The sequence below is a fragment of the Gobius niger genome (genome assembly GCF_951799975.1).
Source record: "Gobius niger genome assembly, chromosome: 4".
Lineage (NCBI taxonomy): Eukaryota > Metazoa > Chordata > Actinopteri > Gobiiformes > Gobiidae > Gobius > Gobius niger.
In genome coordinates this window covers 33,739,589-33,752,199 of record NC_136855.1, presented here as the reverse complement: position 1 = coordinate 33,752,199, position 12,611 = coordinate 33,739,589, and the positions used below count along the sequence as shown (strand labels likewise).

The following is a 12,611-nucleotide window of genomic DNA, read 5'->3' as shown; positions in this document are numbered from 1 at the left end:
ACTGTAGTATATGGGGTCAAAGAAGACAGATACTTGGGCAAAATAATGATACCTTCAAGTCTATGAATGACCAAAAATATACATCCCGGACTCCATTTGGTAGGATGACAGTGAATATGATGTGAATATGATGATACTTCTTTCAGATGTGACTCACGATCCAGTTGCATAAACTCACATTTTGGTCTTGAATCTCCCTCATTCAATGACTGTGGGAAAGTTTAGTGCAGAGATAAACATTCACATTTGCGCTTTACATGAAAACACAAACTGTAAACGTGTTGCTCTCTGGCAGGGTGGCTGCGGCCTCGTCCATTGAATTCTTTAATTACTGCTTCCACCCACATGCGGCAGGCGTCAGTTCACTTCTGGTATTTTGGCATTTATGCTCTTTTCTTTCATTATTGTAATTTCAGGAAGATAGACATGAAAAAAAATCTATTGCTAAGTGAGATTTTTGGACTAAATGAAAAGCAAATGTTAGTCTAATGGGAGCATAGCTTTGGACCTATCCATATGAATTCAAAGGTGTCAATTTGAAATCCCTTAAGTGGGTAGTGCACCAAACCCCATGTACAAATCACAAACTCAAAACTTTAACCCATCTTTTGCAAAACGGTTTTACAGTATTTTCTGCTTATGAAGCTATTACTTGTTGTCCATGGGAGGTATGTAGATTGTAAGCTCATCGTGCAGCATTTTGCCAAAGGATTAATACTGCAGGGTTGGCAACTTAGTGCATTTTCTGCCTTGAGATTTGTTTTTTAAAGGAAAAGGCCACCATTTTTAAATACTGAGATATATTCTTACCTCAGCTTAGACGAGTTGAAATGTAGCTGTCTGGTTTCACGCCTGCCCAGAGCACATACGACGTTAGCATAATAGCCTCCCTTCTTCTCATCTATGGGTCCAAACTGAGGTGAAGTTAGAAGCAACCACGCTCTTCCGCATATTCCCTATTTAAATATGGTTACATGAGCTTGTACACAATCGATTTTCTAAGCGGATATAAAGGGGAACTATATTGCAAGATGTATTAATATTACTAGGCCTTGCAATATAGCTATATAGGCCTACTAATATCACTGCGCCTTGCAGTATATACTTGGATCGTATAAAGGCTCATGTAACCATATTTAAATGGAGAAAACGAAAAAGAGCTTGGTTGCTTCTGACTTCACCTAAATGCTAACGCCGTCTGTGCTCTGTTTACGTGACTGAGCGCACGCGTAAAGACCAGACAGCTACATATCAACTCGTCTAAGCTAACATAAGAACATATCTCAGTATTTGAAAATGGTGGCCTATTAAGGTGCCCTGAGGTAGACTGACTGAAAGCGAGGTGCCATCAGCCCTCCGACTACCACCAACCACTCACTCACTCTCACATACACACCCACCACACCCACCACACCCACACACACACGCACACACGCACACACACACACACACAATTTTGTACTTCTATCTTAGTGAGGGCACTCATAGACACAATGGGCCAGATCTTGTGGCGGCGCACGGGGCGGCGCAGGCTCTTGGCGAATTATTTTCCGAGTGGCGGCGCTATATGTGCCATTCGCCTCCGCCACCTGTGAGGGGGCGTCACAAGAGGAGGTGACTGCACTGATGGAAACACGGCTGACATTCACTTCCTCGTTTACATTGCGCTGTCTTGCGTTCTTTCTTAAGCCTTAGGCTCTCACAGGTCAAACTAAAAACTTTATTTACCCCATCGTGAGCTAAACGATGTTCACGTCTCGAGAGAAAAAGAGCTACAGCGTCCGCTGTGGCGCGGATCGGCCCGCGCTTGGCGTGAACGCGAAGCAAAACAAAAGCACATGTTCACCCCCCACTCCCACACAACCACTCTCCTGGACGCGGAGTCGATCTGGTTGGAGGAAAATGCCTGTCCACCCACTTAAATGCACTAAGTCTGGAGTGGCAAGATCACAAAGTGCGCTCCTACTGAGCGCAAAATGTCACGCTATCGTCTCCGTTTTGATGCACAAGATCGGGCCCAATGCATTATTAACTCTAAACCTAGTCTAAACCCAATTCTAATCCTAACTCTAAAACATCTTGACCCTCAAATAGTCCTTCAAATAAGTGAGGACCACCCAAAATGTCCTCACTTTACTCAAACTGGTCCTCACAATGTCGTAAGTACAAGAACACATATACTGTACTAACATACATGTTTTTTGTGGTAGTGGTAAATTTCTCACAGATTTTTTTGACATGTCAAGCTTCTTTTTTTTTTTTCAAACATGAACAAAAAGGAACAGAGGGAAGATAAACATTGTATTATTTGTTCCTAATAACACAAGAAATAGAAATATATAAATTCTTTATGGTTCAACTCCTTGCCAAGTGCTTAAAATGGCCAAAAATGCTATATATTTATGTGACTGTGCTTCTTAACCACTGATGCATTGAGTCTACAGCACAACAGGGAGGATATGCGTCTCCACTGAGTTTGCGTGTTGGCCCGCATGAGAACCCTAATCCCCTTAATGGATGGCAAATGCATTATGAGTCCTCCATACCCTTTCATTGGAAATAAAGTTTAGACACTCATTTTGAACCCCGTCTTACTCACAATTGTTTATGTAGATCAATTAAAGCAGGCGTTTGAGCGCGCTTTCTACAAGACAAAGGAGAACATCCTTGCACTCGTCCTCCGAGAGTGTTCATTTACCAAATATTGTGAGCTTCAGATGTAAATTCAAAGCATAGCACTTAGCTCATGATGTCCCAGCCCTCTTTTGTTCAAAGTGCTGGCAGAGAATGCACTGCCTGCAGAAGATTAGTCAGTCCCCTGTTAGTGTATGGGAGGGCAGGCAGAAACAAAAGACTTATTAGCAATTACAACAATGAGCATAAGTCCACACGGGTCCGCGCTTCTAAAAACGATCTGATACTTTCAAAAGTAAAACGCACTTTAATTTCTCTCGTCTCTGGTGGATTCTTAAGGGATGCGGTTGTTTCAGGGACGTTTTTAAAAAAAATTTTGTTCCAATATGACAGAAACATCCCTAGACTTCCTGTGAATGTTTCATAATGGACCAAATGCAGTCGCCCAAAGAAGCCTATGATTTATTTTCCCGCAGAAACAAAAACGTTTTACAACAGAGACATGAAACACCAGCGTCTCACATGTGGCTGACATTTATGCATGCACTCACGGCCTCTCACTGATCTCATCATTTGAAACAGTGATCTAATTCAGAAGAGCCACTTGGCCTAGTTAAGTAATTGTGCTGATTATTAAACATGACGGCATAATGAACAGTGTCCTTGTGCATCGAGTGCACAGGCCAAACATAAGGTTATTATCATAAGTCTGTATAAAGCACAGACTGCTACTGTATGTATTTACGTCACACATGATTCTAAACAAAACAATAAGACCACCACAAATATGATCAACTTTGTCCATTGTTTATGCATACAATGTTTATTTATTCACTTTATTACCCGTGTCCAATCTGCCAGGTTACAATGAAACAACTGAAGGTTTTAAATATATATATAAATAAATAAAGGGCGCTTCCTCACCGCCCACATCGATATCTGACAGTCACGAAAACCAGTCATGAGGAAGCTCCGTAAATTGGGTTGCAGCTGTTTCATTTTAAGATAGAAGATTAAATTAACCACCCGCATTACTGATAATCTAGAAAATAATCCTAGCAATAGCCTACATTTCCCCCTTATATTTATAGTAGTTTAAAGCCCTTTGAGTAATAAGTAAGTTTTGTTGATTAACAGTTTTAATCTCTTCTTTTCATTATTTTTTTTCGGCATGTTTTAGTCTCACGGACAACTTTTAATATAGTTTAGTCCAATTTTAGTCTGCAAAAATATTACTTTTACTATTCTATTTCCTTTCCCCTTTCTGTGTCCAGCTTTTTGAGTTCCTTCTAATAATAGACCTTTAGACAATGTGACAAATGTGCTCTTTTACGCAGGTGACATTTGTGGGTTGTGTAATTCTGGGTATTTTTATACTCTATTTATTTATTTACTTAAAAGTAAATTGCCCCTTATAGCAAAAATAAACTTGTCTTATTTATAAAAAATAACATTTGAACCAAAATGTATTAATGTCTGTAGGTCATTTCAACGACAGTTACACATACATCTTTCTCAAGTTTATGCAAGTGAAGGGAACGTACGTATGACGTATAACGACGCAGCACGCCATTACGTCAGATCTTCCGTTCGTTTCCAAAGAGAGGCACACAGAGCAAGGTCGTGTAGCCACAGATTAGCCCAAGATGATGTCCCTCGCAGCCCGATCGGGGGTATTTTCCCCGTACCTGCAGGCCACCGCTTTCACAGTGGCCGGTCCGCTTAAACCTCTTGTCCCCGGAGTGGTTGTTAAAAGCGAGAAGTACTTGCTGGACCCGAAAAAGCCACTACTCTGCCGTGAGTCGCTCAACGGGCAGTGCCCGAAAACAGGCCCCGCCATCTCTGTGAGCATTAATGGTAAGTTTACACAACACTAGGAGATTTATTCTTGCACGGGATGAGTTCATTTTCATTGTCAAACCGCGACAGAAGCAGGGCGTTTATGCAGATTGCTATACCCGGGTAAATACATTGTAATTGCTAGGGTTAGCCCCCGTTAGCATTGCCACGGCTGGTTTGCTATGACAGTAACGTTAGCTTGTAGCCTGTTAGCTTCAGGACGCCGGGTAACCTATAAGGTCATATTGTTTACGTAAACGTTCGGCATTATTTACTTGTTGTTATTCAGTGGCGATGTTTCTGTTATATTTACATTATAAAGAGGTAAGGACATGGCTCTTTCAGTCAGGAAAACGTGTATATGACCCTGTGCATGTTTTTGTCTGTTTTGTCACCTCTGCTTCATGTTTATCTTAAAAACAGGACTGGCCTTCATCCTGTGGCCATACACAGTCGAACTCTATTTGAGCAACATGTATCAGGATTGTAGAACACGTAACATAATGTCATCTGGGTTTCGGACCGACAACATTAAAGATGATTAACAGGGAGCGCCCGATTAGTTATAAGGTAACCAATGGACTGACATATTTATGGTCCAGGTAGTTTAATTTATATTATAAATTACGCAAACAGAGAACAATACACGTCCTACTGCATATAATGCATACAATTTGAAAGTTGTTGATTCAATACTTCTGCTCTCAGTAAGTCATTAATACAAATTATGCAGCGACAAAAAGATTGCAGCATATTTAGAATTATTACCTGTTTTATCTTTCTTTGTTTGTTCTATTATTATTAGAAGGTTATACTGCATGTACATCTTTTTAAAGGGATGTTTCAGGATTTTTGACATAGGGCCTCATTTCCTAGTTATCCAGAGTGTTGCTGATTTCTAGAGATATTTTTTTTTGTAATTCATGCAGTTCTTATATTTGAAGAGTTACGTGGTGCTAGGCTATTACAAGGCTAACTTATGTCTTCGGTATCAACCAGCCTGCATTAAAAACAGTCATACACACTCCACAGTGCACCTGAGGCAAATCACTTATAACGCCAGACCAATATAAATGTAATGTCTGTGTCGATTTTTGGAAGATAACTGACCTTGCATCACATGAATGATCTCATTTTGAAGGACTATTTCATTATAATCGTTATAATGATTCTGTCGACACATACATTTTTATTGTTAGTCTGGCGTTCTAAGTGATTTTCCTCAGGTGCACTATGGAGTGTGTATGACTGTTTTTAATGCAGGCTAGCTGATACCGTAGAAATGCGCTAGCCTTGCATTAGCCTAGCACCACGAAACTCTTCAAATATAAGAACAGCATGAATTACCCCCCAAAAAATATCTCCAGAAATCAGCAACACTCAGCAGCCCTATGTCAAAATCCTGAAATATCTTTCTAAGACCCATTTCTTTTCTTCTTCAGGCTGCGCAGGAGTCCGATTCGCTCACACTGACCTTCAGATTCCAGACTTCTCAGACTACAGACGCCCTGAAGTTCAAGATCCCAACCAGTCCTCTAAAGGGAGCAGCGAGGGTCGCCGTTCCTTCTCCTACGTCTTCACCGGGGCGTCCACCGTGATCGGCCTGTACGCAGCCAAAACCGTCGTCTCCCAATTCGTCTCCTCCATGAGCGCTTCTGCCGACGTCCTGGCCCTCTCCAAGATTGAAATCAAGCTCGGCGAGATCCCAGAAGGCAAGAACATGACGTTCAAGTGGAGGGGAAAGCCGCTGTTCGTCCGCCACCGCACAGAGAAGGAGATCTCCGCTGAGGCTGGGGTGAATATGGCGGAGCTTCGCGACCCGGAGCACGACAAAGACCGCGTCCAAAACCCCAAGTGGGTGATCGTGCTGGGCGTGTGCACACATCTCGGCTGCGTGCCCATCGCCAACGCGGGTGACTTCGGCGGATACTACTGCCCCTGCCACGGCTCTCACTACGACGCTTCAGGGCGCATTCGGAAAGGCCCCGCTCCTCTCAATCTGGAGGTGCCATACTACGAATTCCCAGATGACGACACTGTGGTTGTCGGATAAAGAATCGCAGTATAGAACTGTTAAGAGCTCTGGTGTGCAAAGCATGTAAAAAGTGTTCAGAAAGTATTCAGACCCCTTTGTTTTATTATGTGCTAATTTGTTACTAAAATTGTCTAAATTTATTGCTACTAGTAAAAATAAACAAAACTACAGTGTTGACCCTACAATTATGGATTAAAGACAAAAGTGTAGAAAGCGGTGTTGTGCCTGGTCCGTATCACTAAGGGAGGCCATGTGGCAAAACCAGGAGGCCGGGAAGAGGTTAGCGGTGTAAAAGTGAGTGGTTGTGGTGGTCAGAGAGGCCGATGGTGCAGATTTGGAGCCTGGCTTTCGTCAGTCCACACCAGGGCGGCTGTGGCTATATACATAGCTAACCATCACCAGGTAGGGGAGTAGATGAATAATGCGCGAAATTATAAAGCAACTTTGAACGTCTGGAACTCTGTCCAAGACTAAAACATTATTTTGTGTATATTTATATTATTATTTATGAGCGGCTTCTTTTTTTTTTTTACTTCCTTAAAAGTAATAATTTCCATTAGTTGGCCATGATTTTTCGAAAGGCACACTTTTTCCATCGAGGCAACAAAGTATAAAAGAAAAATCGATAAAAGAAATCACTTCGACTACGTATTAGAATACTACATAATGAAACTGGGGTGTGGATACTCTCTGAACTAACTGCTGTGAATGATAATGTTTTTACTGCTAATGTATTGAAACATGGGACGGGAAAGACCAAGCTTACTCCAGCCGTCTTCAACCTACAGTTTAAAAGTGGACATTTTGATTTTTATCTCACGCAAAGCCTGATAATTACTAATATAACAGCGTGACGGACCTGCCATTTTTCTTTCAGGTAATAGCTGCTAGATGACATCTTATTGCCAGCTTCTTAAATGTTAAGAAAAGCCCATTAACTTGTGTCGGTGCAAGTCTATCACCAGGGCCATGTATATGTTGAAGGTTAAATAATAAAGATGTATATTTTCACTCTGATGTTTTTATCGTCATTGAGCACTGCAGAACGGCATATTATGGGTAGGAGAAAGCCTTGAAGCATGGAGGAAGATGTTTAGGTGCAATGGAAATAATGTGGAATAATTTATTTATATATTATATAATTTATAGTGTAACAGTTTTAGCTGTTACCTGTTGTTGCTAAAATAACACACAATCAGAGAATACGGATCTATCAGTTTCTCTAGATTCCGGGAGTAAAAATCCCTATAGCCTTAAAATAAATAATTCAAATGAGTGATGGCGGCATGAACGCTAAATTTTAAGAGGAAGATTTATCCAAAACTATATTAGCTAAAAACGTTTTACGTATTTGGCATGTTTTTCTGTTCTCCATTTCCAGTGGCTTGAACATATTATAATCCATACAATTTTTACTTTTTTTTTTTTTTTAACTGATCAAAGATTTTTGAAATGCAGAATCTGAAACTGACATTTTTCTGTATTAGGTCAGGTTTTTGTGCTAAGTGGAAATACATGCACAAATGCAAATTATGCTGCTACAATCAACCGAGTCTCCTGTAATAGGTGGCGTCTATGATTTAGAATGTGATGATGTCATAATGTCAGGTGGAGGGCAGGGCCAATACAACTCTATGGGAGAAATACAGAAATCTCCAAAACAAAAATTGACAAATGTTTTCGCTCAACAGTATTTGATCGTGATTGGATTCACAAACCTGACATATTATTTTTTTTATCTCTGAAAGTCATTTCTACTCAACAACATCACGTTCATGTTTTCGAAAATTGTCACCACGACGCCTTTCGAGGGAAAATAATTGGACATTTGTTCATATGTGCCGGAAGAGGAGACAATGAACTTTGTGACAGTTTTTGTGTCATGTGGATTCTTCCAGTAATTATTGGAATATAAGCCAAAAACAAAGACATAAAAATCAGTTATCACAGTTACCGTCATGGAGTTTTCCGTTGCCCTCAGATACAGACGGCGTCTCGTCATTGGGGGGGGCGTGGCTTCGCCAAGGGGGTAGATAGAATCTTTTGGGAAACTTCACTCTTTTTAGACGTTTTCTGGCAAAACCTAATAACTGTTTTCAAACATGACCATATATGAGCGATTCCAGAGATGCCGTCTGTATCTATAGACTCTTTAGATTGTTGTGAAGTCACATGAACGCAGCCTATTGTGGACAGACAGACACCAAGATGGACAACATTATAAAGACAATACCACACAATATTGACCTGATTGAGCGGAATCAATGTGATTTTCGGATTGAGCACATCAAAATGGCCCTAAATTCTCTGTAAATCAGTGTCATCATTCACAGAGGTTATGAAGATTACGTTACAGCAAAGGAATGACATGGAAACTGAAGAAAGTGCTTATACCTCCAAACCAAAAACAATTACATTATCTGATTAAAATGTATAGGAAAGAGGTGGACGCAAAATAGCACACAAAAGGCCTATGTTTTGTCTTGCATTGTTATAAACATAAAGTAGACATACACATAAATGACTGCTTCATATGAATCTGAATGATACCTGAAACGCCCCTGAGATCTATTTGAAATGCAAATCAAAAGCTGTACAGTGGCAAACAAACATAAAAGCACAAGTTTCTTCAACAGTCATAACACGATCACCTACGCCTGTCAGAAAAGTGACAGCATCTTCTTTATATGTTTTTAATCCGGCCTAAAATACACTTTCACCTCTGTTCTCATTCAGCTACAGTATATTCATAACCTGTGATCACATCTCAGTACAGCGCGTTCCTTCCAAGACGCGTCATTCTAAAGCTAACCATAATCATCGTCTAAGTAAAAACATAAAAGCCGACAAAAAGCAGCAGCAACAGTACCGAAAAGAGTTGTTCACATTGATGTTTATGTAATCAGACGTGCCGTTGCCATGTTACGGACATAAGAGACAGAACCAACTGTTGGTCTATGTTGAAAAGACGAGCGCTCCATTTCTCTTCATTTTAAAAGGCCTCGTTTCGGTGCGAGTTTAAACAAGGTAAAAAAAGGTGACAGCGGTTGAATAATTGTAGTGGAAAGATCCCAGCATGCATTGCAGACGGCACACAGAGCATCCACGCTGGAGTTTATAATCGTGGCTCATTAATAAGCACTTTGATGATTATGACTCCGGCTTGTAATTTATTTAGCTACAAACACGGCAGCGATACAATATTACGGCTGCAAGATATGAGAAAGGAAAACATTACATACTCAAGGTACAATAATGTCTTGTAGAGAAATGTGTTGTCTGCATTTGACCAACCCTTTAATGCCACTGGTATTAAGTTGGTGGGCGGGATTAAGAGATACATCTTTTTGATATTCAAATTTTGCCCTGTTTCTTGCTGTTCAAAGCTCAATAAATCAGGATTGGAACAAGATTTAACCTTCAAAGTTTTGTACAAGACTGGAAAGTTTGGAGTCACGGGTCCTGTTGTGTTGAATTCAAAGTAGCTAAAATTTAAGGATCTTGAAAATTATTATACGTCAATATTCCTACATAAAGCGTTTGTTTATTTTGTTTATTTGGTCGGGAGAGTGCACGTTAATGAACATACATGGGACTCATGCATGTAAACACGCCGTGCCGGATTGTTACCAGGAAAGACGACCATATTAGTCCAGTGCTCCGGTCTCTACACTGGCTTACTGTCACTCAGAGAATAGACTTTAAAAGAGCTCTGCTTGTTCAGGCACCAAAGTACATCTCGGACATGTTACAGCCGTATGAACCACCTCGGGCCCTGAGATCCTCAGGGAGGGCTCTCCTGGTGGTTCCCAGAGTCACCACCAAACACGGTGAGGCTGCGTTTCAGTTTCACGCAGCAAAAGTCTGGAACAGTCTCCGTGAGGTGGTGAGACAGGCCTCAACTCTGACAATGTTTAAGTCCAGGCTGAAAGGACACCTTTTTACTGCTGCCTGTGGCAATTGATTGTATTTGAACGAATTTATATGTAGATATACAGATTTTTTTTATGTCATTTTATTGTGTTTTCAATGCTTTTTATTGCATTCTATTATTGTGTTGGTGTCTGCTGTTGCTGTGAGGCACATTGAGTTGTACATGTACATCAAATGTGCCATACAAATAAACTTGCCTTGCCCTGTAGCGTTAGGCTAATTTGCATCCATTATCCCACACTCGCACTCTCAAACACACTCTCATTTATCGTGGCCTATTGTACATGTTTTTAGTGGCAGGAGAAACCGGAGTACCTGGAGGAAACCTACACAGACAGCGAACCCGGGACCTTCTACCTAACCAGCTGGTGTGCTGCAGTGTTTTAGTCATTAACGGGACATCTCCGGCTCGCTAGTGGACAAAACAAAAAGTAAGCAATGTTGTTTTTTTTACTCTGACATTAAGATGTTAAAGAAGAAAACTAACTAAAATCTAAACATTGACCACTGTGTGCATAATCGTCGTTTTCACCTGCAGTGTCTCGCCTTAAGTATTTTTTGCCCCATTCTTCTGTGTGGCATGGGGCAGTCTGAAAGTACAGAGCAATAGGATTAGCCAAGGTTGTACACAATATACTGTATATAGTTCATTCACCACCACATAGTGAATAAATTGCATTGTCAAATTACAACACCAGTAATAAGTTTCGAGTATATATTTCAAGCTGCACAATTACACAAGCGCATTAAAGTGATATGTACGTGCGAATATGAACACATAATTACATAAAACCGCCAGCTCTTCAAATGTGAGGCCGCTGACCCGTGTCTCACAGCGCGGCTAATTACGTCTTCACATTCATTTTCGGGGTAAAAAATCAAAGTCACTCGTGTGAAGCCCGGTGTATTAGGCTCATTTAAATATAAACACATATAGATTGCATTAAATAACCACGCCATTAAGTCAAATCATGATCAGAAATAATAAGAATGCTAATCCTGCTCGCTCGGCTACCCCCACGGTGCCCGCGCAGCCCCATGCTGCTCTTTTGGCAGCCATTGCCCCGGGCTGTTTATGGACCTTCATCTCTCCCCCCCTCTCGCTCTCTGTCCCCCCTCTCCCTCACTCTTTCTCACTCTCTCTTCATTAATGTATTCACTTCTCACACTCTCACACACCCCAATCTATATAGTGTCCACACATGAGGTATAAAATTGCTCAAAAATGTTCTTTTTATTTTATTGAATTGTTATAAAACAGCAAAATCACTCAGAACCATCAACCCTATATTTGATGTTACACATGTTTGGGGATCCTTGAGATTTATTCTCTTCAGGCATCCCTGGTCCCCAAAAAGTTTAAGAACCCCCGTCTTCTTTTTGTCATATTTAGTTTTTTGAGTGGTTTTAAGTTTGTTATCTTAAAGGCTCACTACTGCTATCTCAGGTCATACGTGTAACTGCACCTTCTATATTAAGCTCGTGCACGACGGCACTTCGACCCGAATTAACACCTTTTTAAGTGACAGTGCAGGATTTCAGAGGCAGTTGTGGTGAACAGGTCTGAGCTCATTCTACACATTAAGACATGGCTGGAACATGTAGGGGAGGAAAATACAGTATTTTGACATTTTTAAACTCTGTATAGTCCCTTAAAGGATAAGGACCACTGTAAGCCCTTTCCGGTCTCCATCTTGAATAACTCCTGGTCCCTCTCCTCTGTAAAAAATATTTTTTTTGTCAATCACTCACTCGCACATTACATTTACATGGGAAAGTCAATCAATTGTTTTGTATAGCCCAATATCACAAGGACTGCCTGACAGGACTGCACAAACATTAAAACATGATACGAAACATTAAAACCATGAAGTGTCCTGCCTGATGACACAATGACAGCCTCCCAACCAGAGGTGGGTACTCAGTTACATTTTCTCAAGTACATAAGTAACTTAAATTACAGTGGAATAAGGGCTGTTTCATGACCACGTTTTTTTGTGACTGTAAATGTAAATGTACTTTGTATTTTTTTGTATTTTTGTGAAGCACTTTGTGACTTTTGTCTGTGAAAGGTGCTATATAAATAAACATTACTTACTTACTTACTTAACTTTTTTAGTAACAGTACCTTTGCAAGTAGTTTTTACATTTTACTTCTACTTGAGTAATA

At 40.6% G+C, this 12,611-nt stretch overlaps 1 protein-coding gene across 1 annotated transcript; it reads left to right on the top strand.

The window, feature by feature from the left end:
• The first annotated feature begins 4,218 nt into the window (after positions 1–4,218).
• uqcrfs1 (ubiquinol-cytochrome c reductase, Rieske iron-sulfur polypeptide 1) lies at positions 4,219–6,666 on the top strand. The gene is made up of 2 exons (XM_079555566.1): positions 4,219–4,491; positions 5,916–6,666. The coding sequence occupies exons 1-2, from the start codon at positions 4,281–4,283 to the stop codon at positions 6,524–6,526; spliced, it is 822 nt and encodes a 273-aa protein (XP_079411692.1). The 5' UTR covers positions 4,219–4,280; the 3' UTR covers positions 6,527–6,666.
• Positions 6,667–12,611: the final 5,945 nt, after the last annotated feature.

Coding starts and splice junctions, on each gene's coding strand:
- uqcrfs1 (XM_079555566.1), top strand. CDS start 4,281: ATGATGTCCCTCGCAGCCCGATCGGGGGTATTTTCCCCGTACCTGCAG. Junction 4,492..5,915: donor CATCTCTGTGAGCATTAATG/GTAAGTTTACAC, acceptor TTTCTTCTTCAG/GCTGCGCAGGAGTCCGATTC.